Source organism: Oryza sativa, chromosome 6 (genome assembly GCF_034140825.1).
Source record: "Oryza sativa Japonica Group chromosome 6, ASM3414082v1".
Classification (NCBI taxonomy): domain Eukaryota; kingdom Viridiplantae; phylum Streptophyta; class Magnoliopsida; order Poales; family Poaceae; genus Oryza; species Oryza sativa.
In genome coordinates, this window is record NC_089040.1 from 3,105,969 (window position 1) to 3,133,832 (window position 27,864).

The following is a 27,864-nucleotide window of genomic DNA, read 5'->3' on the forward strand; positions in this document are numbered from 1 at the left end:
ATGGCGGCGACGAGCCACCTCCGCCGCGCCTTCGCGCCCGCGCTTTCCCACCGCCGGGCCCACCCTGCCCCCTTCCTCTCCCGCCTCGCGTTCTTGTCCACCTCCGCATCCCCGGATCAGGCGGCGGCGGCGGCGAAGAAGGGGGAGGCTGCTGCGGGCGGGGCCGGGAAGGGAGCGGCGGCGGGAGAGGAGGAGGAGGAGAAGAAGAAGGGAGGCGACGCTGGTGACGCGAGGAAGGAAGGGGAAGACGGCGGCGGCGGCGGCGGTGAGTACGTGAACAAGGACACCGGCGAGATCGGCGGCCCGCGCGGGCCCGAGCCGACGCGGTACGGCGACTGGGAGCGCGGCGGCCGCTGCTCCGACTTCTGACCAGCTCACGCCGCGACGATGGAAGCTCCCTTCACACCGGCATGGCGTGATCTGTCAAGACATGTAGAAGATATGGTGTAGTTTTATCTATCGCAATCTGTGCTCCCCTTTCTTCTTGAATTATGAATAAATTGAAGTTGTTATGCAGGCCATGATTCTGAATTTCTGAATGTTTCAGAGTTTCAGAGCACTAATGCTCATGAATCTTACCATGGTAATCTCAAATTTTCTTATGTCGTTTGATGAATTGATGAATTGCTTGAGCTCTGTGATGAGGAATTGCTTGTTCTGTAAATTCAGTGCAAACCTGTGAGCACTTATAAATTATAATTTATCCCAAGAGTTCCTCCATGCTGAAGTTGTCTGTAATCTGTATCTTGGTCAGCTACTGTTTCATCTTCTATGTTTTCCAGAATTCCAGTAGCACCACATACCTTGTTGCTGTTGCTAGGTCGACACAGAAAAATTGCAAGTTGCAAGCTTGTCGATTCAACAAGGTATGTGGAAAAATCATTTGCTGTTCTGAAGTCAGATTCTAATCCATCAAGGGGACGCCGAAAAAGTTTCGCTTGCTGTTCTTGATTGTTCAGCTTGCATTTCGGTTTTCAACATTCCCTGAAAGTGCAGCTGCAGTACCCTCTGCATTTTAGCCTGATGCAGCCATGCTCCCAGGATGGTTCCAATCTGAAACTGCAGTAGATCAGTAACCTTGAACCATCAGAATATGCACTTGATATTGTTCACCATGATCATCAGTTCATCACGTTTTCCTCTTGAGAACTGATCTGAGCACCCCGGTTCCCCCTTTGTCTTTGTGCTGATACTTTTAGATAATAGAATCCATTCCGGACTTTGCTTCAAGAAATTAAATCCAATTGCTGGTCTTCAACTTACAAAATCACAACTTTGACAAAACACATGAAAACTACTTAGAACACCACCTAAAAACAGAGAAAACACTATTTGAAACTTCCATCTATTGTTGGTGAGGAAGTGTGTAACCATTGTTTCTGCAACGGCTTGCGAGTTGTACGTAATCCTTGTATTTCTCAAGGCATCAAATATTTATGCCAATTGAGTTTCGTTCACATGGCCGTCGGTGGTCGCTGACATCGAACCGAAGCGGAAGATAACGTCGGAGAGTAACTGAGATGCAAATCATTCGTTCGCCGGTACGTTTACCAAGGGGGCTCCAACGAATTTTGATCGCTCAAATTTGAATAATTCAAAAAGGAAACTATTCGAATAACTTCGCGTCGATGTCATGATTCTGATTTCACAGCTACAGCCCATGAAGAAGCCTGTCTACTATCTAGTGTCATCTGTCACCAGAGGAGCAGTGCAGTAGCATATCCCTGTCTGCTGCAAATCCCTACAGGATTGCCTCAAAATCATTGCTTTCCATTGACCACAAGATCTTTACTTGCATTTTTTTTTCCAAAAATGCAGTAGCATGCATGCACCATGCAATGCAAACAATTGAAATCCCTGGACAAAATATCAAAAAACTTTCGGGTAAATAACCCTGACCTGTCAGATGATTGATGCTAACATGATAACATCCATGCACGCGTTGCGTATCAACGCAGATGATTCCATCTTCAATTTCCCATTTCTCCCTATAAATAAGTCGCATTTGATCCAAATTCGTCTCGACCAGCGTGCACTGCTCTCACCCAACAATGTCCATTTCCATGACGTCGACGGCGGCGGCGGTCGCCGTGGCGCTCCTCGTCGTCGCCGGCGGCGCCGGGCTCGCGGCGGCGGGGACGTCGGACCTGTGCGGCCTCGCGGAGACGGCGTTCGGCGAGTGCACGGCGTACGTCGCCGGAGGGGAGCCCGCGGTGTCGCGCCGCTGCTGCCGTGCCCTCGGCGACATCAGGGACCTCGCCGCCACCGCCGCGGAGCGCCGGGCCGTGTGCGCGTGCATCCTGTCGGAGATGCTCGCCGCTGGCGACGGCAGGGTCGACTCCGGCCGCGCCGCCGGCCTCCCCGCCGCCTGCAACGTCCGAGTCGGCTTCATCCCGACCAGCCCAAACTTCAACTGCTTCAGGTAAATTACAAGAACTCCCCATTACGCTTCAAAAAATAAAAACATTTTAGAATTCTTTTTTCTTCATATGAGCTGATTTTGTTTTCAAATTCTTTTGCAGGGTTCGTTGAAGAATGAACAAAGCATCAACACATGGAGGAGTTACAATTTGAAAACCATTGCAACCTTCAAGCTTTACATTGTTCTTAAGTTTCACCATTGTTTGTGTTTCATCTTAAGAATATTATAAGCAATACATTCTCAATCTTCAGTTCATCAGTCTCTTTCGGCTTTGGCTAGTGCAGCTTTGCTTTCGTGAATTCTCAAGCATTAATGATGCAGTTTTGAGCTTGGTTTGTCCTAACCCAATACACGCGTCACCTGGAAATTGACATTACACTTGCACAAACCTTCACTGGGCCTAACAAGTTCGGCCCATTAAGCCCAGATGCTATCTGGGCCTCACGTGCCGATTAAACCTGGCCCAAATGATTACTTAGACCTCATCAAGTTGCGTCCTTTTCTAATCATTTTTCTTCAAACTATTTTTTTCTTGCAAAGTTGCAAGAAACCGCAGAAATCAAACTTCATTATGAAATAAGGGTCTGTTCACTTTGATGCCATTTTCAACCTTACTAAATTTTGGTAAAGTTAAAAAAAAAAGTGGCTACATTTAGTTTGCTGCCAAATTTTGGTAACTATATAAGAAATCATATCAGGCAACTATGCCAAAATTTTGGTAATGCCAAAAATTTAGTAAGGTTTTTTTTTATCAAAGTGAACAGGTCCTAAATATATGGTTCCGTAGTCCGTACAGTTTACGTACAGAAATGGTCTTCCAGCATTATGGTTGCGTAATTCTGAACTTCCTTCGGCCCAAATTCATCAAGATATACAGCAGCCAATGTTGTACAGGTCAATTTTCTGCTTCTGTCTGACCTGTTCCATGGATAAAATTTGTCGTTAGGAACAGTTAGTCAAAATTATTATTTAATGAACGTTATTTTTCCCAGATTACTGGGGAACTATAGTGATAAGCAGCAGTAGTAGTACTTTGTGCTCACCTGTTGATAATAATTAATTGAGCAGGTGATTGCTCTGATTAAGATTGGTACTTGCTCCGATAGAGAACTCTACGGATTAACTTTGTTTGTTGGATATATGTCCAATACTCAATGTTTACTTTTGTAAGGTGTACCTTAATTTGGCACTGCCCAAGAAAATTTTGACAAGTACTTATTTTTTAAAAATATTTGATACCGTTGAATTTTAGATATAAGTTTGACTATTCATCTTATAAAAATATTATCTATATGACTTATATTTTTACACATTTGCATACGTATTTTGATTAAGACGAATGGTAAAACATGTTTAAATGTCATCAAACATAAAGAAAAGGGAGGGAGTAATCGATCTCTCTTCCATTCTTACAGCATACTGGTAATAATTACTAGTATAAAACCATGTTCAGACATATAGAGAATTGGAATATGATTCTCTACCCAACATATGCATAAACCTGACTGTTGTTATTCCAAAGTTACAAAGCTAATTTTGCTTGGTTTTGAAAAGAATTTGCAAAGTTAATTTGGACTTCAAAATCCACCCTCCTGAAAAAAAAGAAATCCATGGGTGGAATGAGAAGTTGAAAAGAAAAATCTTTTGGTCATGTGCTTGCATGGTCTCAGTCAACCAAAGACATTTTCCCTATATATCTTTACCAATCTCTCCCAGCTTGCAAGGCATCAATCTTGAAAGCTCCTCTCTCTTTCTTCCTCTCTCGTCGTCGTGTCGTCGCCGCCGTCGCCGGAGATGATGAAGCACTTGGTGGAGTCGGAGAAGGCGGCGGAGAATGCCGGGCCGACGTACCGGAACGTGCTGGCCAAGGACGCCGGGCTTCTGCGGCCGCCGCCGGGGGTCGAGAGCTGCTGGGACGTCTTCCGGTAGGTGATCGCGCGGTCTTCATTTCTCAGCTCCGGCGATCGCCGGCGGATGGCCGGAGACATGCAGCTCCATTTGTTTTTGTCATTCATAGCCTGATTCGATCGGTTTCTTGAATCGTCTTCGGATAATTTTGCAGCAATTCGGTGGAGAAGTACCCGGACAGCCCGATGCTCGGTCGCCGGAGAGTCGTCGACGACGGCAAGGTGATTAATTCAATATTTCTTTTCCCTTCGTTTGAACAAGAATAATCTTTCATTATTTCACATTGGTTTCTGCTCTAGCTTGTAGCTATAATTCTCTCTTCTGCCTTCTACTTCTACAAAATGTATTGCTACTTTGATCATTCCAAGCACCACTTTATTATTTCGGATACACATGTGGAGTAAAACTTATTTTTTTTTTCGGTTTAATTAGTTCTCTAATCTGTATAGTTCATTTGCAGGCAGGTGAATATGTTTGGATGACTTACAAGGAGGTTTATGACGTTGTGATGAAACTTGCTGCCTCCATTAGCAAGTCAGGAATCAGCAAGGTAATCAACTTCCCAGATGAAGATTACCTCCTTAAAACTTTTGCCGGCAGTAACTTTGTTTTTTTTATAAAAAAAAAACGTAATGCATTCAGTAACATTTAACTGAATGGAAATATTTGTTAAGCAGATCTTGATTCCAAAGATACATAGTAGTAAATGAATAATTGGCAATAGTTTATGGCTCAGGTTCATTGGATATATATATTTAGATCATCATCAATGGCCATTTGTGCACGTCTTGATCACCAGCAGTTGGTTAGCTGCAAACCTGAGCCAGCTGCCAAATTTAATATAATGTGAGCAATTCATGAGATTGTGGATGCATATGCATGCTTACCATGAATTTTGGATCTTACAAAATCTTGATAGTTTTTAAAATAAACTGCGCAGGTTGTGCATCAATCAAACAAGATTGGATTATTTCAGATATGTGAGTTGACTTGGTAGTAAATTAACCATTAAGCATCAGGAAAGGCTTATTTATTTTGATTCGTTATAAGCATAACTTAATTAATTTAATCTTAAAACACAGTAACTTGACATTGCTGAAACAAGATTTACCACCAGAGATGAAGAGTTCCACTCTTGTTGTCATCAGGATGATGACAGAGGCACTCACAACCATAACTTTGGCAGGTTGTGAGCAAAAGTCCACTGTTTGAATCTTCCAAGGTTAAAAAGTCTGAAGTCTGAACAATTCATTACCTCCAGGAGAGTTGAATTGATCATGTTCTAGAATTTGGATAGCTCCATTGTCATGTACTAGTATAACCTGGCATCTTTCAGTTCAATCTCTTTGGATATCATATTCCACAATTCAGAAAACATTCAGTTTGTTTGAAAAGTAATTGACTGAAGAATCCTCTCATTTGCTGATGAGTAGTACTATGTTATTGGATGGGAACAGTTGACTAGTTCAATCATTTTAGATTTTACAATTCAAATGTTATCAAACTGAATAAATTACCAAATTTCAGGGTGAAAGCTGTGGCATCTACGGCGCAAACTGCCCTGAATGGATCATCAGCATGGAGGTTTACTTCAACCATAAATTACTCATCACTCATGCACATGACCAGTTTTAACCATTAAGTTGCATGAACAGTTTTAACCATTAACCTTAATCTGTTACTCTGATCTGACCATTTTCAGGCTTGCAATGCACTTGGGGTTTCATGCGTGCCTCTCTATGATAGTCTTGGTAAGCACATAAACGCATGTGCAATTCTATAATTGATGAGAATTCTTTTAACCATTCTTGAAGAGTTCAAGATACCGATAACCATAAATTAACACTTCAAAGTACATCTACCTCAAGGGTAGTAAAAAGAGCTCAAGAATTAAGATTAGCTCTTCCTTTTCTTCTATTTTTTAATATATTTTTTTTGTGTTTCTGTTCTAGGTGCTGGTGCAGTGGAGTTTATCGTGTGCCATGCTGAAATCCAGATTGCTTTTGTGGAAGAGAGAAAAATCGCAGAGGTAATTCGACAGCTTTTCCAGTTTTTTTTAACTAGAAAAAATGCATGTGAGTTGCAACGGGTAAAGTCTATTTTAATATTATTATTGCTATATAGTTTAGTTAAGATGAAATTCACTGTGTGAGTTCGCTTGGATATATACTCCTCCGGTTCTATTTTAATTGACGTTTTGGACAATGACACGGTCTACAAGATACATCTTTGATCTTACTTTTCTATTATAATATATATAATAAAATAAATGCATGTTTACTTTTATTATAGTACTTTAAAAGACAAAATATGTATATGTTGTTCTAGTTTCTTTAGACTGAATATTTTTAAAGTTATTGATGGTCAAAGTTATAAAAGTTTGACCTCAATTTTGTCCAAAACGTCAATTAATATGGAACCGGAGAGAGTATATTATTAGAAAATCATGAGCTGCAGTTAGGAGTCTGATCGTCTCAAGTTTTTTTAAATAGATTTCTTATGTAATTCCTTATGTATTACCAAAAGTGAACGATCTTAAAAACTAACTCAAATGTGGAAATGTATTTCCAAAAGCAAACAAACTTAAAAAACGACTTATACACGGATGACGTACCAAAATATCGGCAAAAACATCTTCAATTTTTATAATAGTAGAGATAGAGAAGAGATAGGCTGATTTGGAAGGGGGAGAAAATGTAATTTGGGCTGGCCTTTCTTCATCTACGGCCCATATAATCCCAATTTGGCCCATATAGTCGATCTACATTTGGCCCGCTTTATTTAGTCTTGTCTCGGCCCGGCCCAATAAGATCTCGAGCATAGGCCGTTTCGCCGGGCCGACGGACGGCGAAGCGCCGGTGGCATTTCCGGCGACTCCGGCCTAGCACGGCCACGCCGCAGTTGCCCCGCGCATCCGCGCACGCCGGAGCTATGCCTCGCCGTGCTCCGGCGATAGGCCGGCGCGCTCTCCGCAGGTGGCGGCGCTCGTAGCGGTTTGCCCCGCGAGAGGGGTGGGGGGGGATGGGGATGGGCTATGGTGGTGGTCCTGGCCGCCGCGTTGCCCCGCGTTCGGCAGCGCGCGTCCTCCCGATCGGCAAATCCGCGCAGCGCGATGAATTCTGCAGGTTTTGGTTTTGCTCTTTTTTTTTTTGCGCGAGTCGAGATGATCCGTACTCATCGAATTTATAGCAAATGATTGGGAATTTGGGATGGCTAGTTCCTCTGGTTAATCTGCTCTGCTCTACCTTTTTTGGGCGAATTCCGATTCGCTTAGTGTGTATCTGTGATACAGAATATTAGTTTGTATCTGTGATACAGAATATTATTCTCGTTACTCCTTTAGTGTTGGAGTATTAGTCTTTGCATCGTTTAGTTCCTGGATTGTACGTGCTCCCTGTTGAGCGAATCATGTAATTCGTTGAAGCAAATACAGGATTTTATTCCATTATTGAAAAAAAAACTGTGATACAGAATATTATTCTCATGTATCTGTTATTTGAGATTACTGAGTAGACGCATATGCAGAGAGTGTTTGTAATCATTAAGAGACCACATGCTAAGCTGATGCAGTATTCGTTAGAAATTTATGTAGTGCTGAACTACTGAGAGCTCTCGAGCTCTCGATTGTGTCTCGAATGAGGAAATAGTTGAGTCCAATTGACCAAATAGCGTGAGATGCAGATGGGTGTTTTGGGTAATTTGATTAGGGAGAAATCTGTATGTGGCAGTGCTTACTATGGTTGCTTTAAACTTGAAAGTATCCTAATTCTTGTTAATGGTTTTAATGATGGCAGCTCTTGAAAACTTGTCATGCCACATCAAAGTATTTGAAGAGTAAGTTCATTTTATACCCATAATTATATCAATTAGTCGATTCCCAATCACTGGAGTATATGAATTAACTTTTATTTTCTTATCTTTATTTAGCAATCATCAGCTTTGGAGGTGTGACAAATGACCAAAAAGAGGAGGCTAAAAATCATGGGATGTCCATATTCTCATGGGAGGAATTCCTGATCATGGTAATTTATAAATTGTTTCAACTTACTTAGTCCTTTATATTGGTATAATTCAAGATTATATTGAAGAATTAAACTTGTCTGACTAATAATGTGTTATTTACCAGTTATATGACATGCTACCGAACCATTACAAATTTACAAATGAACTTGTCTGACTTTTATGCTTATAGGGAGGTGATCATCATTTTGATCTTCCTGAAAAGAAGAAATCTGACATCTGCACAATAATGTACACAAGCGGGACAACTGGAGACCCTAAAGGTGTTATGATATCAAATGAAAGCCTTCTTGTTAACATCACTGGTGCTGATTGCGTGACCAGGTCTATTGGCGAACCTGTGAGTGTAGAATATATTTGTATTCTGTAATAACCATTGCTATGTACTATCTTGAATGAATCATGCAACTCATTTTATTTGCCCTCCATTGCTCTTTTGCAGTTTGATCATGATGATGTTTATATATCGTATCTTCCACTGGCTCATATCTTTGATAGAATCTTTGAAGAATTATTCATTTCACACGGATCAAAAATTGGATTTTGGCGTGGGGTATGATTTATGGATACTCCTTGTTTCTATTTAAGCTTTCAATGGATGCATACTCAAATAGTGTCATATATGTATGTAGGACGTCAAGCTGTTGGTCGATGACATTGCAGCTCTAAAACCAACAGTATTCTGTGCAGTTCCACGAGTACTTGATAGAATATACTCAGGTAAATTCCAAACGTACACATTTATAGCTAATATCATGTTAATGCCCACTAGTTGATTTCCTTGTATGGAAAGTGGAACTCAATGACTATACATGTCTCAGAATTTATTTGTCTAATCAATTTATCTGATACCCTGCCATATTTCTGTTCATGATGTTAACATGCCTAGACTACTATTATTTTCATGGTCTCATTATTTCTAAATGCATTAATAAAATTTTCATATGAAGTATTGAAGTGAACATGTGAAATATAAAAATATACTATAACAATAAGGTCCATAACAGTTTACTGGAGGCCTTACTTGAAATTATTTCAAAACTAGCTCTTTAGATTGAAAATTTTTGACAAGGATGCATAAGGGAACAAACCAGAAACTGTTAATTGTCAAATATGGTGGAAATGTTTTGCAAGGATTGATCTACTAGCTACTGAACTCTGCGTAAATGAAAGTCCTTTAATGTAGAAATTCAGTGGAAAGTTGCACATAATGTCTAGCTGTACTTGCAATATTTTGTCCTTAACTAATATTCGATGCATTTTGTTTATGTAGGTCTTACAGGAAAGATCTCGTCTGGTGGCATACTGAAGAAAGCTTTATTCAATATTGCTTACAAGCTGTAAGTCTGGATATGACTATACTGAGAACTCCTTTTACAAGGCTTTCCAAAAAGAATTTCTTTTACAGAACTCTTGAGTTGATGGATTGGACAATATAAGTTTCTTCTGATATTCTTATGTCCTTTGACCTTTTCTGAACTTTCATCATTTTTTTCAACTTATTTGTTCAGTTGATTATGTCATGGTGTGATACAAATTCTGAATTAGTCATAATTATCAAATGAACAGGAAACTGGACAGCATGAGGAAAGGAATTAAACACGAGAAAGCAGCTCCATTTTTTGACAAATTAGTTTTCAGCAAGGTACAATTAGCTAGTTCAGGAGCATTTTTTTATCACTTCATCAGATAAAATTTAGACTGTCAATGCATCTTCATATGTATATCATTGCCCTAACTTAGTGTTTATCCTTTAGGTGAAAGAAAGACTGGGTGGAAAACTACGTTTTATCGTGTCTGGTGGTGCCCCTTTATCTGTAGCAGTGGAAGAATTTTTGAGGGTTGTGACATGTGCAAGTGTTGTTCAAGGCTATGGTATATGCTTGCTTCACCATTCAATTCCTTTAGGAAGTATTTAATCAAGCGCTTCATATGTTGGTTGATATAGTAACACTTTTAAATAAAATTATGAAAAACCAACTTCAGGGCTCACGGAAACTGGTGCGGCGTCATTTGTTGCAATACCAAATGATTTTTCCATGGTTGGGACTGTTGGTCCACCAGTTGAGCATTTGGATGCACGTCTTGAGTCAGTTCCAGAGATGGGCTATGACGCTTTGTCGAGCATTCCTCGTGGAGAGGTATGTGTAAAAGGAAGTGTTCTATTCTCAGGATACTACAAAAGGGAGGATCTTACACAGGAAGTCATGATTGATGGATGGTTCCACACAGGTTAGCTGTTTCTATAATCTCTGGGACATGCTAGTTGACTATAATGGCATTATTTTTTTCAGATGATGACTATATGCCAAATACCATGTATAATACAGGGGATGTTGGCGAGTGGCAACCAAATGGGTCCTTGAAAATCATTGACAGGAAGAAAAATATATTCAAGCTTTCACAGGGAGAATATGTTGCAGTAGAAAATCTCGAGAATGTGTACGGGGTTCTCCAAGAGATAGATTCGGTAACTACTATACTAACTACTCACTTTTTCAGGGGATCGTCTCAAATTTTATGTTTCTATCTGATATGAGCCTTTTTTTCCCTATTATATTTCCCATATGTTTTTTATGTTTGTTGAAACAATTGATGAATGTATACAGCACCTGATCTGAAAAATTAGATGAAGTTAAAGTGTCCCTGAGTGGGAAAAAAGGTCTTTATAGCATAATCTGCTGATATCACAATATGGTTTTAAAAGCACCAGTTTAATTTTTTTTAGCCCTTTAGCGTTTTGATTAAAATGCATATCAAACAGTAAATTCTTATGAGCATCTAACTGAACCATGTCATGGCACCTGGCTTACATGCTCAATAGCACTAAAACTACACAAAAATGGAAATAATGGCTTCGCCTCAAAATTGTTTACTGTTTGGTAGTGTCTCATGCTCATTTGGTTCTAACCATTTTAGAGGCTATATAGTGCATGTTTGTTTGGAAATGTGATGCACCTGACTACCCAATGCATGAATAATTGAATCTTTTTTTTGGGCAACGTTTTGTTTGTAGATGTCTTGTTTTTCATTGTATCTTCTAATCTATTTCAGATATGGATTTACGGAAATAGTTTTGAATCTTTCCTTGTTGCTGTCATAAATCCCAACCAACAAGTTCTTGAGCATTGGGCTGAACAAAATGGTATCTCTGGAAGTTTATCTGAATTATGTGAAAATTCAAGAGCTAAAGAATATATTCTTTCAGAACTCACGAAGATTGCAAAGGAAAAGAAGGTAAAGTTTTGTGGCATGTAAACCCTACAATTTTCTACGCATTTCAACGGGGTTAGTATTTTTAAATGTTTATATATTTTTTACCTTGCCAGCTGAAAGGCTATGAGTTCATAAGAGCTGTACATCTTGACCCATTACCATTTGATATGGAGCGTGATCTTATAACCCCAACATACAAGAAGAAACGACCACAGTTGCTTAAGCACTATCAGGTTGGATGCCATACCAAAAACAGTTTCTCTGTTCTGCAATTCCATTCTTTGTCATCACCATCATTTCTTGAAGTCTTCTAGCTAATGCAAGTTAATATAATCTCTAATATATTTATTCGTGCATTGTTTGTTCAGGGAACCATTGACGCACTCTACAAGATGGCAAAGTAAACGAGCAATGCTACAGACAATTGAAGAAAGGCTTCACCCATTCATGTAATCTCACCATGTTGGTATATATATAAATCCAATTCACATGTCATGTACCTAACCACTCATAAAAGACTGGAAACAGATCATAGCCTTGTCTTTCTTGTGCTGAAATGATTACTGTCAGAAACGGTGTGACAGGGACTGTCTTTTGTTAGATCATTCTGTTAAGTCATCCTATGTTTTGCACAACTTAATTATTACTACTATTCCCTTAGGCTAGAATCTCATTCTGTGCATGTACTACTACTATTTCTGATTGCTTAGCAAATAATGATAAGAAAAAAAAAGGGGGGGGGGGAACTATTCCTTGTGCGGCTGTGACCCACAAACTCCCTTTTCTTGGGTCAGCACGCAGTCGTAAGCACAAGCTCTGAAGCCTCTGCGTCACTGTCATCCATCTCCTGCTCTACACACGGAAACAGGTTTGAAGATTCCTGGTCAGTTCTTCCAACCTTCTAAGTTGACCTCTCTTTTGCCAATAGTATTGTGCTATTCTCCTCTTCTTTGATCCGTTTGACCAGTAGCAATTTGGAGTGGAGGGTTGACTGGTCAGCGGTCAACACTGTCTATATGAGCTTTTGAACTTTCCTAAGTCCACCAAACTTTGCCAAAAAGCAGTTCTATGGTGAGTGAATGCCAACACAAAAGATGCTACTAGTTGGTATCAAGCTTAAAATGCAACAGAGCATGTCATTATCCCAGTGAGAATAAGCATACCACATCAGGCTCCAAATATGTGATTGTTCTGGAAGGCATCGCATTAATACCTGCAATTTCGATGTAATATCCGTGAGCTTTGGAAAAGGCTGGAGCTAATTAGATCATCACACTTGTTATCTTTTATTTTCACAAGTCAAAAGTTCTGAGCTTTTGGCATGGTAGCTTAATGCTTATGGTGAATATGACATTAATTAAACAAAAGAAAAAGAAAAGCCTATGCGTGTTCCCTTTTCTTCCTCCTTTATTTTCTCCTTTGCAATGGAGATTGGAGCTCCTTTCTTGGAAACTCTTGTGTTTAATTTCTACACAACCAACTGAATCAGGGGGAAAAACAACAAGTTGACTTACAAAATGGAATCAAATAGTCTACAAAGTAGTAAAGCTTATGCAATTATGCACTGTAATATTCCCAAGATAAATGGAACCAGATGAGATTAATTGACATTAAAAACATAAAGTAGATCCATACTACTCCAAGTAATGCTTTCTTCTTTCGCAAACTACGAACTACCATAGTATACGATGTCAAGTTTTTCGGCCGGTACCGATACCGGGTGTACTTAGCAAATTCCTCCTGATCTCCCAGTAATAGCACTAGTACGATGATGAGTATGACCAAAGACTGGTCAACGGGGAGCAAGCACCCAGGAAAATAAAAGGAGAGAAATACAAAGGGAAAAAATAAGAATTAAACTTTGCATGGTTTCTGTTTGGTCAAACTTCTCTTCCTCTTACCAGCATATCATATCTCCCCAAACCCAACTAAGTTCAGAGTTCAGACCTCAGACAGCCATGGCCACCGGCCTTAAATTCATCTGTGCCCATAACCACATCTCTGATCTCTCTCCATGAATCCAACCCTAGCTTAGATCAATAATGTCCTTGCTAAGCTATCTCCTCCAATTCTGCTTCTGAATTTCTCCATTCTTTCCAGCAAGCTTACCAAAGCAAGCAAGCAAGCAGAGAAAGAACCGATCACCATTCCATTTCGCTTCTCTCCCAGTTCACGCAATCTTGCAGTGTTTGCTACATGGTAGGAAGTGAATAAAAAGACCTGATATCTGTCAGAGCTTTGTTTGTCGTCCTAGATCACTAATTTTTCAGAGTTTCAGACTTTGGGAGTTTGCTGCTGCCGTCTTGTTGGTCGCCTCTGCAACTTCTCTTGTGTTTCTCTGAACTTGCCATGCATGATCCTTCCATTGCTCCTGCCTGCAAGCTTGGCTCTTCAAATCTGCCATTGCAACATCGATCTTGCATTGCTTGCAACATCTGAAGTCTGAATCTGCAAGCTGATTGATCCAAAGCTACAAGAACAATCAGCTTAGCTTTCGCGTGTCGTGTCGTGTCCAAGAATTGTGCCCCATGGACGGAGGAGACATCCACCTGCTGCTGAGCATCCTCGCCGACGGCGAGGAGCAGGCCCGGCAGCTCGGCGAGCCCGCCGCGGCGGCCGACGACGAGTACCACGGCGGCGGCCGCGGGGAGGAGTACTACAGGGGCGTGGCGCGGCAGCTGCAGGGCACGCTCGCGAGGGCGATGGGCATCGCGAGGGCCATCGAGGCGGCGGCCTTCGCCGGCGGCGGCGGCGGCGGCGGCGCGTCGGGGTCGCGCGGCACCACCGGCGACCGCTCCGACTCGCCACGGTCGGCGGACGAGAGCTCGGGCCGGACGGCGAGGGACGCCGCCGTCGCGCAGCAAGAACGCCACCATGACACGATCAAGAGAAGGTGCGTGTGTGTGTTCAAATTCGTCTAAACAAAAAAAAATCTCTCTCTTTCAGTTCGTTTTAAAATTTCTCTTTCAATTTGCTTTAAAATCTCTATCACTGTCTCACACACACGTTTGGCATTTTGGCCGTCGTCACATCACTTTAATTTTTTTTAAAAAAATGGCGCGAAACTAAGGACATGCCCGCCACGCGTAAGTCGCCACTTAAGCAAATTGAGATAATGGATAGAGTATATTATCATCGGCTTGTCTTATCTGAAACTGAATAAGGATAAAATTCGTGTCACCCTTTCTAAGCCCCTATTTGTGTACATGGTTGGACTTGTTTAGAGCCTTAAACTTTTTTTTTGTTATAAATCTCTTGCCTTAATGTTAAGAATGGCTCTTATCAGTCCAGCTACAGTCTATAACTATAAGTCGTAGACAAATTAACGAAGTAATAAAAAAATAATATTCCCTCCGTTTTTTAATAGATAACGCCGTTGACTTTTTCTCACATGTTTGACCATTCGTCTTATTCAAAAAATTTACGTAATTATAATTTATTTTGTTATGAGTTGTTTTATCACTCATAGTACTTTAAGTGTGATTTATATCTTATACATTTGTATAAAATTTTTGAATAAGACGAATGGTCAAACATGTGAGAAAAAGTCAACGGCGTCATCTATTAAAAAACGGAGGTAGTATCTAGGTAAAATTTTACAAGTCAAGGCTAAAAAAATAAACCGTGGTAAAAAAACTCAAAACCAACTCTAAAATTTAATTTGCTAAAAAAACTAGGTTTAAAATCAAGTCACTGTTTTTTTTCTTTTTAGCAAAAAGGGCAAATGATCTACCTAATGCGTTATGGATGTAGATGAGTATGTATGTCGTCTCTGTGTTGTATCATGGTGCAATGTGAATTTTTTAGCTTCCAGTTCCACATGTTTTTGGTAGTTCCAAAATATCGATGTCTCCGGTTAATCAATGTCAGGGGGAAAACCCATTCGAAATATCATTGTGACTCTAAACAGAGGATATTTAATTTCCTAAAAAAAAGGCTATTTAATTTGTGGTTATTTGCTTAAATATAAAAAGAACAAATTCCGTTTTCAAACCAATCATATGCAACCGTCAAAAATATATTTGAAAAGGACCTAACCCCAAGGACGGGCAATGTAGAAATCCATGTCATAGTTCTTTGGTCAAAAGCATGGAAACAGTCATAATCATAAGTGGAAACAGTCATAATCATAAGCATACAGCTGTACTGAATTATTAGAATTTGCCTGAGTCAACCAAAGGAAAAAAAGGAGTCAAATATCATTGACTGACCATTTGGTATAATTTTCTTGGCTCTAAATCATCATACAGGAAGGGCCTGCCAAGATGGACAGAAAAATTCAGAGTGCCAGATGCAAGTTTGGAGGCTACACCAGATGATGGATTCAGTTGGAGGAAGTATGGTCAGAAGGACATCCTCGGTGCCAAATTCCCAAGGTTAGCTCAACATATCATTTTATACATGTTTTAATTTAAACCTTGGTAATTTTAAACATAAGTATATTTCTAAATATTTAGATTGGATGCATGAAAACATATTGTAGGTTAAAAAAATATTATAATAATTTTGTCAGGATTATTATTATTTTGAATAAAACTAGTGGTGAAAGATCAATTTTGAAGACTGTAAATACCCAAAACAGCTTGTTTCTTGACGGGAGGGAGTTAAACCTACAAAATTCATTCCCCACAAAAAAAAACCCTACAAAATTCACCATTATTTGAAGCCCCCATAGTTCCAAACACAAAAATCGAATCATTTTACAGCCTCATGGCTGACTCTACGGTTGATAAGCTTAAAAAAAATCGAAGCAGTCAAAAATAATTTATGGGTACAACTTTTATATAAGTATATTTAATGATTTAAAAGTTAATGATGAATTACTGATAAAACATGATATTTTTTTAAAAAATAAAGTTAAGTTTCAATTTTTATATTTTGGTTGTGGTTAACAAACGATAAAAGCTTTTGATTGGGAGGCCTAGTCCGAGCCCAATCGATTTATCGTGGCAAATTCATTTCTTAAAATTGGGTCAAAATTAACATTCTCAGTTTTTTAAAGCTTGTGGGCCGACAAAAAGAAAGTAAAAAAATGAACGGGCCAGATGCATGATCTGATGCCTCCTGTCACTGACACGTGTCGGATGGATTCGCAGGGGTTACTACCGGTGCACGTATCGCAACGCGCAAGGCTGCCCGGCGACCAAGCAGGTGCAGCGCTCCGACGCCGACCTCGCCGTCTTCGACGTCACCTACCAGGGCGCCCACACCTGCCACCAGAAGCAGCGCCGCGCCGCCGCCGCCGGCGACCAACCGCCTCCGCCGCCGCCGCAGGCCGACCCGAGCGTGGAGCTGCTCGTCAACTTCAGGCACGGCCTGAAGGTGGAGACCAACGGGCTGGCTCCTCCGCCGCCGCCGCCTCCGACGACGACGACGAACTTCCACGACGACCAGCACTTCTGCTTCCCCTCCATGCCGCCGTTCCACGCCGGGGTGGGGCCACCGCCGCCGCCGGACGACGCGCTAGGAGGAGGGTGTAATAATTTCTCCTCGCCGCCGTTCGTCTCGCCGGCCGGTTCGGCCGCCGGCGAGAGCTACTTCTCCATGGAGCACTCCTACGAGCCACGGGGAGGCGGCGGCCACTTCGTCATGAGCCGAGGGGACTCGTCGGAGCTCCACGAGGTCGTCTCCGCCGCCGCCTCCTCCTCCGCCGTGGTCGACCCTGCCGCCGCCGCCGGCGGGTTCGACTACCCGCTGTACCACGGCGAGGTCGACCCGCACCTGCCGTTCCCGCCATTGTTTGGCCACGCTTCCATGTACGGCCAATACAGAGACGCGTGATGAACCGTGCCACGTGTCACCTGACGTGGCTATGATTTTCGTTTTGTTAATTTGAACTTCCTTTTTTTTTTGTATCTTGATGACATGATAGGCAGCAGTATGCATGGAGTAGTAATCAGTTAGTTTGTTCTTGTTTTATTTGTTTAGTGTTGATGAGTCGTTACATGACACTTGTTAACTATTGAGGATTTTAGAGTCACTCAAAGAGGATTCTAGTTAAGTTCTAGTCCATAATCAGTTCTTCCTTTTGGAAACCTTATAATTTGAATTTGAGTTTTGTGAAGAAGTATTGGATATACGTCACTATATTGGTGAAATGGTGAGATGTCATGGAATTAATTAGCAGTACAGTGCACACAGTTTCCTTGTAGTTTTGGACAAATACCTTGTAGTTCAGTGATCTTTAGGAGTACTTATCCAGACTTGATAGATCACAGTGACCTGATTGTATGAGAACAGTATATTCCCTATTGGTTAACTGCATTCAGTGAGCAAAGCTGGTCACTTTCACTGTCAGTAATGCATCATCCATGCAAGTGTTCAGTTGCAGGCTTCCCAGGTTGATTGAAAACAACTGCTCAATCATTCATTGGATAAGATTAAGTCCTTTCAGGTGACACTGTCCTACTGAACATTGCACTCTGACAGAGAGTCATCAGTACCTACAAGAATGTATCCCCCCTCTTTTAGAAAAAAAATCAATATTTTAGTTTGATTTTGAATATAGTCACATTCATAACTATAAGTTGTGACACAGCCTCATCTTTTGACTTATGATTATACTTATAAGCTAAAATTTGAATTTTAAACCTTAAATTTGGAGTTGATTTTGAGGTTTTTTTCATCGTACTTTATTTTTTCGATTTTACTTTTAGATTGCTAAGAAAACGTATATAAAAGTTTTATTTACAAATTATTTTTGTTTGTAAATATAACGTTTCGCTTATTCCGTTAATAAACGAAACGATGGCCTCCACAAGTTTTTTTTTTTAAAAAAAGATGGATGGAATACACAAGAAGATGAATGAAGAAAAGGTTTGGCAGGAGCAGGGACCCTGATAACCTGATCAATTAGTGAGTAATCATCTTCCCTCTACCAAACGGCACTAAGTTGTAGTGTTATGGTAGTGGACAAGATAAGCCTGAATCCGGCAGCCTGCTTCCACAAAAAGATTGTTCTTCAGTAGCAGCAAGATTCGGCAAGCCTGCGTGACTGCCACCACAAGTTGCTCCCTTGCTGTGTAACCTTCTTTAGGCTTAATTAGAGGTAGCCCCGATTATTTCTAAGCAGAAACGGCAAAGATGTTGTAATCACACAGTTAGGACATGTTCGGTACAGCCCCAACTCCTAAATTTAGCTTCAGGAGTTGGGTCTAGAGTGGAGTTGTGAAGCTCCCTAGATCCAGCTACACAAGTCAGTTCATTTTGTGAGAGAGCTTTACCCAGCTTCATTCTCAGTTTTGGTAGAGCTGAAACTGTTTGGCTGAGCTCCAGCTCCAAGAGGGGTGGAGCTAGAGCTGGAGCTGTGCTAAATAGGCCCTTAAATACCTATTAACAACCTGCTAAATTTAGATCAGTATAAAACACGCTTCTAATTTTACCGTGCGCTGGAGGCTGCAAAACCCATCGGATCTTATTCGATTAATGCCCCTAAAAAGTCAAAAGTATTATTCCACACTTATCACTACAAAAAGATTGAGAGAGATTTAGAGATAGGAGGATTGAGAGGGATTTGGAGAGAATTAATTCCATGACTATTGAGGTGTGAAATTAATCCACCTTAATCCTATTATAATCCCTTGAGGATTAGCCGAACAATGAAATTTTACTATTTTAAATGTGTTGGTTGGGGACAAGACCACTATAGCTTTGTGCAATCTATAGTTATACCATTGACGTATGGACTACAGTAAAATAAGTCGTCTATATTAGTGACTTAAAAAGCTTCATTAGGGTTGAAGAGAGATTTTCAACACATATATTAAATAAGAAAATATATTAGTATATGATTAATTAAGTATTAATTATTACAAATGTGAAATATATGTTTATTGTTGTGTTAGAGGTATACCACGTGGACCTTCGGCTGGGCCTACTGAAACCAAGGACCTAGGCGAAGGACTCAAGCCGGGGGCACGCGGCGAAGGCCGAGAAGGCACCCACATGGGCGAAAGCCACATGGCGAAAGCCGTGGCATGAAGTACGCGGGCTTCACTAAATGCGGACCTTGTTGGAGGGCCATACGGCGCGAAGACTGCGGGACGAAAGCCTTTGCACGAAGGCATGGGTTTCGCCAAGTACCAAACCTCATCGGGAGAAGGCCTAGCGGGCCATCGTGTCTTCCAGAGGTTTCGCCAACAATTGGGCCTAGCCACTTAGCCCATTAGGGGCCCATACATGTAAATTCTATGTAAAACCTAAACCCTAATGATGGAGGAGTCTATAATAGAGCTATAAATAGGCCCCTAGGGCCATGTAACAAGGGGATCTAAAAAATTTTTACTAAGCAATACAATTATCTTTTTTTCCAACCACTGTTGAGAGAACCACGTTTTTCGACGTGACGCAGTTGTCGAAAACGACAACATGTTGTTTTCTAAATAAATTTCTATATATAATTTTTTTGTTTCACAAAACATATCAAATGTGAAAATGAGGAGGTTAATGTTTGGAGTTAAGATTAGAACAGGGTCTCCAAACTTCAACGTCTTCATTTTCCGTTAGCATATTTTAAAAACTGTTAAATGGTGTGTATTTAAAAAATAAGTTCTATATAAAAGTTGTTAAAGAATCAAATAGATTTTTTTTTCAAGTTTATAACAATAATACTCCCTCCATCTATTTTTGATAGTCATATTTCCAAATCTGAAAATTTTATTTTTGATAGGTATATTTCAATCCAACAACATATCATCTTAATGATTTTCTCGAATTTAATGCGTGACTCTCCATTCTTCCACACATGATTGGCTATATGGGCTTTGAGAAATGTAAATATTAATGAATCGCTTGTTTACGATGAATGACTAGTAGCATGCTTAAATAAATGATAAGTAGAATTACTTATCCTTGGTCTGTGTGTCAAGATGAAATATGACTATTAAAAGTAGATGGAGGGAGGTAATGAATTTTCTCGTTTCGCGTGCGCTGTAAATCTTTCTCCACCATCAGGCCGGCGATCTGGCTCCGTTCGTTGGACACCGTGCGGGTAAAAAAGGGAGGCGCCGAGGCGGAGGAGGACGGCGGGTGGGCGCAGCGCAACGGCGCAAGTGGCGAGAAGGAAAACTCGTGCTTCCGCCGCGATTTTCCCCCCACTTCCACCACTAGACTATTTACGTCGCCCCGCCTCGGCCTCGGCCTCGTCCTCCGCCTCCTCTGCCTCGGCACGCGGAGAGGTGGAGAAGGCGAACGAGAGAGAGACACCGCCAGTAGCAGCAGCAGCAGACACTGCGCGAGAAAGCGAGCGCCAAAGCACAATAAACTAGGGAACGCGCCGCCACGCCACGCCACGCCCACCACCCCGCGCCCGCGCCCGCCGAGACACCGCCGCGCCGCGCCGTGTGCCACGCCACGCCGCGCCGCGCTCAATTCCCCACCGCCACCGCCACCGCCGCCGCCGCCCTCCCCCTCTTCTCCCTTCCGGGTTTTTGCCTTTTTACCGCCCCGCTCTGCCCCCCCCTTCCCCACGCCGCGCCGCCCTCCTCCTCCTCCGCCTCGAACCGGGGCCGCGGCACCCCGGCTGGATCTGGGCCCGAACCCCCGATGGCGTTCGGCGGACTCGCCCTCGCGCTCGCGCTCCTCGTCGTATCAGGTAATCGATCAATCAATCAATCCCCTCTCCTCTCGCCCTCCCCCGCCGCGTGCGAATTTGTGGTGGGCGGAACGCGCTTCGGTTTTTGGTAGGATCATTCCGTGGAATCATCGCTGCGTTGGGTAGCTATGTATGTGTCTGCGCTGATTTGCGCGTGTCGTTTTTGGTGTTTCGTTTGTTTGCAGTGAACTTGCTCCAGGTTGCGAGCTCCGATGGCGACCACGCGCGCTGCGAGGGGGTCGTCAAGGGCTGGGCGGCCTCGGTTGCGGGGAGCGAGGGCAAGGATGGGGACAAGCTGAGCCTCAGGGATCTGCTCTTCTTCCTTCACATTCCTAGAACCGGTGGCCGTACCTACTTCCACTGGTACGATGGGGACATGCATAGTAGCTTGTTTCATCGTCATCAAAGGATGTGTGCATTTCACTCATGCTAGTTGTTTTTGGCAGCTTCCTGAAAAAGCTGTATACCAATGCTGAGGAGTGTCCGCGATCCTACGATAAGCTGCGGTTCGACCCCAGGTAGAAAAGTTTGTTCTCTGTTTTTGTTCTATTGTATATTTGTCAAGCTTTATGTTGGCCAACCAAATGAGAATTAAAATAAACTAGATTGTCTTTTGTGTATTACTAATATTATTACTTTACACTATGTACTATCCTATTCAGATTCAGACAATAACATTCCCATGGATTAACATGTTTTCTGTGGTTTAACACTGATTTAGAGTATTCCCATGTATTGGAATAACATTCTTAGTGCTTATCTGACTGAAAACAGTAGATATGGTTTACCTTTATACGGATTACCAGGCATTCAATACATCTTGAACAACGTAATCAACAACTTATATGGCTATCGTGAACACGTGTCAGTCATGCGAGAAAATTGTGATGGACTCAAGATTGATTGTTCAATTAAAGCATCTGATATGTAATTATCCACTAGTATTTGCTGTACAAGTTGAGCGGCTTCATACTCCTGTTTATTTCACATGATTCTGCAGTTACAATTAATAATGATGTTTTATATATCTTTGTGTCAGCCATCCTGATTGTAAGCTGGTTGTTAGTCATGATGACTATAGCTTCATGTCCAAGCTGCCAAGTGAGAGGACTTCTGTTGTCACAATACTAAGGAACCCAGTTGACCGAGTATTCAGCACATATGAGTTCTCGGTCGAAGTTGCAGCCAGATTTCTTGTGCATCCAAACTTAACATCTGCAAAGTTAATGACTAGCCGTGTGTTAACAAAATCTCGTGCTGTAAGTACATTGGATATATGGCCTTGGAAATACTTGGTCCCGTGGATGAGAGAAGATCTGTTTGCCAGGGTATGTTTACTTATTTCAGCCAAACCTTTTGCTTAGTATCATCCTTTTCCACTAGTAGGAAAACAACTAGGACAAACTATCAAGCCTGCATTTCTAGATATTGAACCTTTCTATGCCAATGTATTCATCCAATATCAGGTTCTAGAAGGCGCACCTTAAATCTAGTCTTCACCAAAAGCAATCAAACAAACACACATTGCAGCAAAGATAAAGTAGTTGATCCATTCTAACAGTAAATTGAACATCTGCTGCATGGAGCAGACTATAATCAAGCCTCTATTTAATTGAACCTTTATATGCCAATGTATTTATCCAACATCATGATCCACAGGTGCATCTTAAATCTAGTCTTGATTAGAAGCAATCAAACAAAAACACATTGCAATAATCTAGTCAATTGAACCTTTGCTACATGGAGCGGAGACTATATACTTGAACCTTGGAAGCCATCTAGGACATGCCAGTTTCCCAAGAATCAATTTTATTTAACTCCAAGTATCTAAGATAATGCTTATGCTCCAGTGTTTGAATAATAATAATTTAAGGTTTTGTCAGCAGGAAGGTTTTGACTTTCAGGTGGGATCTCTTAAGCTTTTGTAACACCTGAACATCGGTTTTAGTGTCATTGTCCCGCTATTAGTTTACACTTAAGTTGATGTGAGTGATCAGGAAAATAGAGTTCAGAAATATTTGGAATCAACACACATATAATTACCATTATTATGATGATGATGTTTTCATTGCCTGATGCCTATACTAAACCATTTTTGCAATAATATAAAAGCATACTGTTAATTTGGCAGAGAGATGCTAGGGGGATTGATAAAGTGAGAAGTAGCCACAGGGTTAATGCATATGATGTGGAGGATATGGTTATGCCACTACACCAGTACATTAATGATCCTGTTGCGCATGAAATCATTCATAATGGAGCTACCTTTCAGGTATGATGACTTGTCTATGCTGTTAGTTGGTCACTGTCTCTAATGCATCTCTCAATGTGTTGGAAACTATAAACTTTCTTTGTGCAATTGCTTTGACCCTGAAATATTGGTCTGCCTGCTAACAAATCACGCAGTAATACTTACTGTGGTGGTGAATTGGTAGTGCCTATCGTTAATTGCATGTCTTCCTGATATGTCTGATGAATGTTTCATGCCTATGCAACTTGAAAATTTAAGTTAGACACCATGAAATAGTAGAAAAATGTGACAAACTTAGAAATTTTGATTAAATGCAAAAAGTTCTTTTGCATAACCATTGTGCAGCTGTACTCCTTTTTGTTCTTTTGCTTGTTGGGACTTGATAGTAAAATTTAGAACAGTGATGGTAGTGCTGTAGGTATTGTCTAAATGAAACTTATATCCATGCCATTCTTTTTAATCTACATTCTTTCTGTTTTTTATCATACAAGACATAAACCACTTCATGTTATTTACCAGTTGACAGTAGACCATGTCCTCGCTTGTTAAATCTCAACATTTTTCACTCTGGCTGCTTTACCAGTGGCAACTTCACATTCCTTTTTTCTTTTGTTTTTCCTTTACCCCTTGTTTGTGAATAACATACACCAACTATTTGACAAGAGTCCTTAGGATAATAGCCTATTTGGATAGAATGACCAAAAATGTGCATTGTTTTCTCTCATTGCAATTCATATGCCCTATATATGCCATCATCCAACTTCCTAGCAAGAATCAACAACTTGTGTGTTTAGAAATTTAATTGCAAATAATCAGTAGAACCACCATGTTATGTGCCCAATCAATTTGTACGCTACAACTTTTATTTATACAAAATGCTGTCTAGATGACTTCCCTGTCAATTTCAACAATCTGGTTGCTAATTTGTTTTTGTTTTCTCATGTTGCAAGATTACTGGGCTAACAAACAATTCTTACCTCAGTGGAGCACATGAGGTTCGGCACTGTGTCAGAAAGCACCCTGATCTTGGTCATTTTGTGCTTCAAGTTGCTAAGGTATATACTGAAGAGATGGATGTTGAGAAAAAATGTAGATGTGTGCATTTAATTAGTCAAAGCTCATGAACCACTATTGAACTATTGGATATCCAAAGCATCACTGCATAATAACTAATTGCCATTATTATCCATAGTAGATGGGTACATTATTGTATTAACCATGTCATATCTATTTACTAATCCAAGTTAGATTTCATACTTCCTACCAAAATGAATGCCATTATTTCAAACACAGAGCAGGCTGGACCGTATGCTATATGTAGGACTTACAGAAGAACATGAAGAATCTGCGAGGTTGTTTGCTCATATGGTAGGAGCACAGGTGCTTTCACAATCTGGAGCACTGAACTTAGATATCAAGGACAATCAGCCCACTGGAAATGGTAAGAGACCTCACAAGCTTGCAGCCTTACCCCTTTATGTAACATACTTTCAGGAAGCATACTTATGTAGTATTTATCTACCTTTTTAAGACTGAGGGACAAAGCCCAGCTAGTTTTATCTATAGAATCAGAAAGACAAGAGAATAAAACTGAAGGATCAGATTGTCTGGGTTCCAGCCTATCCTGCAAGACAAAAACAGTGCAATACAGTTACAAAGAAGTTAAATGTCAGTACATAACAAAACAACATAGAAGCTAGAACTCAACAAAGCTCAAACAAATGGAAATAAGTTACTTGTTAACTACTCAGTGCATAAGTAGCAGATGCAAGCCACGTCGTGTGGACTCTGGAAAACAATGTTTTGTTAAAGCTGCAACTCAATAGAATAATGAATAAATAAAACAACAGCACTCATGGAATTGTGGTACGCGTTATGTCTATTCTTGGCGTATGGTAATCCGTTTGTGGGATATCATTGTGCAAAAGCAAATTACTTAGTCTATCTTACTTGTTCTCACAGACTCTCACTCATCCACGCTGGACCCAGAGGACGAAGAAACAAATGAACATCTGGTAATAGGGTGATTAAGCTTTAATCTTTACTTTGCGTGTTAATTGGTTTTGCACAATAAGGTGGTCTGAACCTTTAAATCTCCACTCATGTTTTTGTTTTGAACTTTTGATAGAATAGCACACATGGTTCGCAAAATAACCGAGCTCTGAACGCTGCAGACACTGTCAAGGACGATCATGGAAAAGGAAATGTAATACAATTACACAAGTTGTTTGATTACTAACGTATACATTTTAAGTTATTATTAATTTGTGATCTTACTGTGGTGTTATTGCTGATTCCAGTTGACTGTTGGTAAGTTGATGGAAGCTTACGAGGGTTGCATTTCAAAACTGCGAAAATCTCAATCTAATCGTCGTAAAATCTCTCTCAGAAAGGTGGAAGGAGCAAACTTTTCGAAGGAGGTGAGAACCAGAGGGAATGAACTTCCTGTAGTTTGTAGATTATTGTTGTCTCAGTTGGACCCCATTGTCGTTAAACATATTATTTTTATCATAAGTTTTCTTATTCTGTTTATTGCATGTCCTAGGCTACTGTGCCCAAAGCCACATTTGTAGATAGATAATATCTGGTTATGGAATATATAATTCTGTTATATAAGCAAGCTCTGTTTACATTTAGAGTGTGCCACCTAATTAGAATATTTCAATGTTGACATTGCAAACGCCGAGGTTTAGTGAAGATTGCATATTCTGTTTTCAGGCACGATGGCAGGTACCAGAGGCGGTTTTGGAGCAAATCATCTCACTAAACAGCCTTGACATGGAACTATATGAGCATGCTAAGAAGATATTTACACAAGAACATCTTATGCTAAAAATTCAGCAGTCCACGGTCATACAACACAAGCAATTGACAGATCAGAAGGTTTGTTCTTCAATTATCTACTGTATTTTAGTTTGATAACCTTTCCTACTAGAATTCAGAACCTCAGAAGTTAGAACATGTTTGCTGAAAGTATGAACACCCTATGTGATTCACATACACCATTGTTATCAAAGCATTTCCTTGTTTTATGCTCTCTAATTGATTTTATGTAGTATATCCATCTATTTTCTGTGTTTCATCAATGAGCATGGCAAGGGAGAGAATAGATAAAATTAGGTAGACTGTTATTCTACTTGGCATCACCTATGTTTGAGCCCTCTGCGTCTCATAAAATGATGATACTTTTAGCCGCACACTGCTGGGTGGTATGGTATGTATACATTGTCATGCCATGGCCATGCCTAAAAGCCATGAAATGGCCCCTTTGGCCACGTCACTCTTGGTATGGAGTGTATACATACCCAAAGGGATTGCTTCATGGAAAATAAGTTTCAGAAGGGTTTCTTTTGAATATTTTTAAATGGGACCTGGTTTCTCCTAGCTAGCACTCTTGTTTTTCTCTCTTAAGCTAATTGTACTTGCTTGCTTCATAAACGTCAGTATGGAAATATTTTGGTATTTGTGCTCATTTTTCACAAGCATTTATTCAGATTTTGTCTTTCATCTCGTATATTATTTTCTGTAATGTAACAATGTCCGTGATGTAATATTTCTCAAGGTTTATCTAATCTTATAATTTTTTTGGTTTTCTCTTTCAGGGCTGGATAGAAATGGTCTGCAGTTCCTGGAGTTGCTCTCCTTGGAAGGTTGTACTATTTGGTCTTGGGGTCACAATAACCATCGCACTTATCATACTTGCTTTAACAACGAGAAGAAGAACGTTTAAACTTAAGGTCTGATACTCTGATGAAGATCAGGAAGTAGCCTCCCGATTTTGATGTACAGCTTGATACTGCCCAGAGATTAACCTTCGCTATTCCCTCGGGCAAAGATGTTAGCATGCACAGAATCATCACATATACTCCCAACCATGTTAAACCTGGCTCATTGGTAGGGTGGTGGCTTTTACCCGATGTGATCAGTCAATCGACAAATTTTAGGCACTTGTCTATTCGTATGTACATTTGCCTTCTTGACCTTAGGTTGAATTCTCTCAAGGTGTTGGTAGTTGACAAATTGCCTCAGATGAGCAATGAAACAATTGACTGTTTTGCTAGAAAAAGAGAGAAATACAAGATGTCACTATGTCAGTCTCAACTAACAGGCATGCCCAGATGAGGTGAGCACGACACAAAGATGTCAGTCTTTAACTCTTAACAGGCAGTCTCAACTTAGAAACGCTGCAGGAGATAACGGGAATGTATAAATATTTTCTCTATACTGCTATTTGCATCGGATGTACTGTAAGCCAAACAAGATTTTCTACTTTACAGTGCCCCACCCTTATACTCCCTCCGTTTCTAAAACGAACGACGATGTTGATTTTTGGATATAATGTTTGGTTTCATCATTTGCCCTATTCGAAAAGTTAGTGCAAATATGCACAAATATAAGTCACGCTTAAAGTCCCAACAAAATAAATGATGCTCACATTTTAATTAATAAGATGAA

General features: G+C 40.7%; 5 protein-coding genes across 6 annotated transcripts; all 5 read left to right on the forward strand.

Annotated features, from left to right (window-relative positions):
- Positions 1-369, forward strand: LOC4340186 (uncharacterized). The gene has a single exon (XM_015786299.3). It carries the CDS (start codon positions 1-3, stop codon positions 367-369), a length of 369 nt encoding a protein of 122 aa, XP_015641785.1.
- A 1,599-nt stretch (positions 370-1,968) lies between these two features.
- On the forward strand, positions 1,969-2,677 carry LOC107276613 (non-specific lipid-transfer protein A). Its single transcript, XM_015787572.3, has 2 exons — positions 1,969-2,422; positions 2,523-2,677. The coding sequence occupies exons 1-2, from the start codon at positions 2,052-2,054 to the stop codon at positions 2,530-2,532; spliced, it is 381 nt and encodes a 126-aa protein (XP_015643058.1). The 5' UTR covers positions 1,969-2,051; the 3' UTR covers positions 2,533-2,677.
- Positions 2,678-4,109: 1,432 nt separating this feature from the next.
- On the forward strand, positions 4,110-12,184 carry LOC4340187 (long chain acyl-CoA synthetase 4). The gene is made up of 19 exons (XM_015787570.3): positions 4,110-4,347; positions 4,485-4,551; positions 4,791-4,880; positions 5,858-5,914; positions 6,033-6,081; positions 6,283-6,359; positions 8,125-8,164; positions 8,258-8,352; positions 8,523-8,690; positions 8,793-8,903; positions 8,983-9,070; positions 9,624-9,690; positions 9,920-9,995; positions 10,108-10,225; positions 10,337-10,582; positions 10,681-10,820; positions 11,405-11,587; positions 11,680-11,799; positions 11,935-12,184. The coding sequence occupies exons 1-19, from the start codon at positions 4,217-4,219 to the stop codon at positions 11,968-11,970; spliced, it is 1,959 nt and encodes a 652-aa protein (XP_015643056.1). The 5' UTR covers positions 4,110-4,216; the 3' UTR covers positions 11,971-12,184.
- Positions 12,185-13,569: 1,385 nt separating this feature from the next.
- LOC4340188 (transcription factor WRKY19-like) lies at positions 13,570-17,546 on the forward strand. Of its 2 annotated transcripts, XM_066311223.1 has the most exons (4): positions 13,570-13,765; positions 13,845-14,459; positions 15,817-15,942; positions 16,663-17,546. In XM_066311223.1, exons 2-4 carry the CDS (start codon positions 14,095-14,097, stop codon positions 17,345-17,347), a joined length of 1,176 nt encoding a protein of 391 aa, XP_066167320.1. In that variant the 5' UTR covers positions 13,570-13,765; positions 13,845-14,094; the 3' UTR covers positions 17,348-17,546. The 2 variants fall into 2 exon arrangements, with proteins under 2 accessions (XP_066167320.1, XP_015643057.1); XM_015787571.3 differs by having other exon boundaries at positions 13,570-14,459.
- A 3,162-nt stretch (positions 17,547-20,708) lies between these two features.
- On the forward strand, positions 20,709-27,763 carry LOC9267276 (protein-tyrosine sulfotransferase). Its single transcript, XM_015787573.3, has 12 exons — positions 20,709-21,158; positions 21,344-21,521; positions 21,605-21,676; positions 22,198-22,486; positions 23,290-23,430; positions 24,360-24,464; positions 24,703-24,850; positions 25,372-25,424; positions 25,538-25,615; positions 25,710-25,829; positions 26,128-26,292; positions 27,012-27,763. The coding sequence occupies exons 1-12, from the start codon at positions 21,110-21,112 to the stop codon at positions 27,150-27,152; spliced, it is 1,539 nt and encodes a 512-aa protein (XP_015643059.1). The 5' UTR covers positions 20,709-21,109; the 3' UTR covers positions 27,153-27,763.
- Positions 27,764-27,864: the final 101 nt, after the last annotated feature.

Bases quoted from the DNA above. Each gene is read 5' to 3' on its own strand.
- LOC4340186 (XM_015786299.3), top strand. From the start codon at position 1: ATGGCGGCGACGAGCCACCTCCGCCGCGCCTTCGCGCCCGCGCTTTCC.
- LOC107276613 (XM_015787572.3), top strand. From the start codon at position 2,052: ATGTCCATTTCCATGACGTCGACGGCGGCGGCGGTCGCCGTGGCGCTC.
- LOC4340187 (XM_015787570.3), top strand. From the start codon at position 4,217: ATGATGAAGCACTTGGTGGAGTCGGAGAAGGCGGCGGAGAATGCCGGG. The intron at 9,691-9,919 runs GTAAGTCTGGAT...TCAAATGAACAG, and splicing joins TTCAATATTGCTTACAAGCT to GAAACTGGACAGCATGAGGA. The intron at 11,800-11,934 runs GTTGGATGCCAT...TTGTTTGTTCAG, and splicing joins AGTTGCTTAAGCACTATCAG to GGAACCATTGACGCACTCTA.
- LOC4340188 (XM_015787571.3), top strand. From the start codon at position 14,095: ATGGACGGAGGAGACATCCACCTGCTGCTGAGCATCCTCGCCGACGGC. The intron at 14,460-15,816 runs GTGCGTGTGTGT...ATCATCATACAG, and splicing joins CATGACACGATCAAGAGAAG to GAAGGGCCTGCCAAGATGGA. The intron at 15,943-16,662 runs GTTAGCTCAACA...ATGGATTCGCAG, and splicing joins CTCGGTGCCAAATTCCCAAG to GGGTTACTACCGGTGCACGT.
- LOC9267276 (XM_015787573.3), top strand. From the start codon at position 21,110: ATGGCGTTCGGCGGACTCGCCCTCGCGCTCGCGCTCCTCGTCGTATCA. The intron at 25,616-25,709 runs GTAATACAATTA...TGCTGATTCCAG, and splicing joins ACGATCATGGAAAAGGAAAT to TTGACTGTTGGTAAGTTGAT. The intron at 25,830-26,127 runs GTGAGAACCAGA...TTCTGTTTTCAG, and splicing joins GAGCAAACTTTTCGAAGGAG to GCACGATGGCAGGTACCAGA.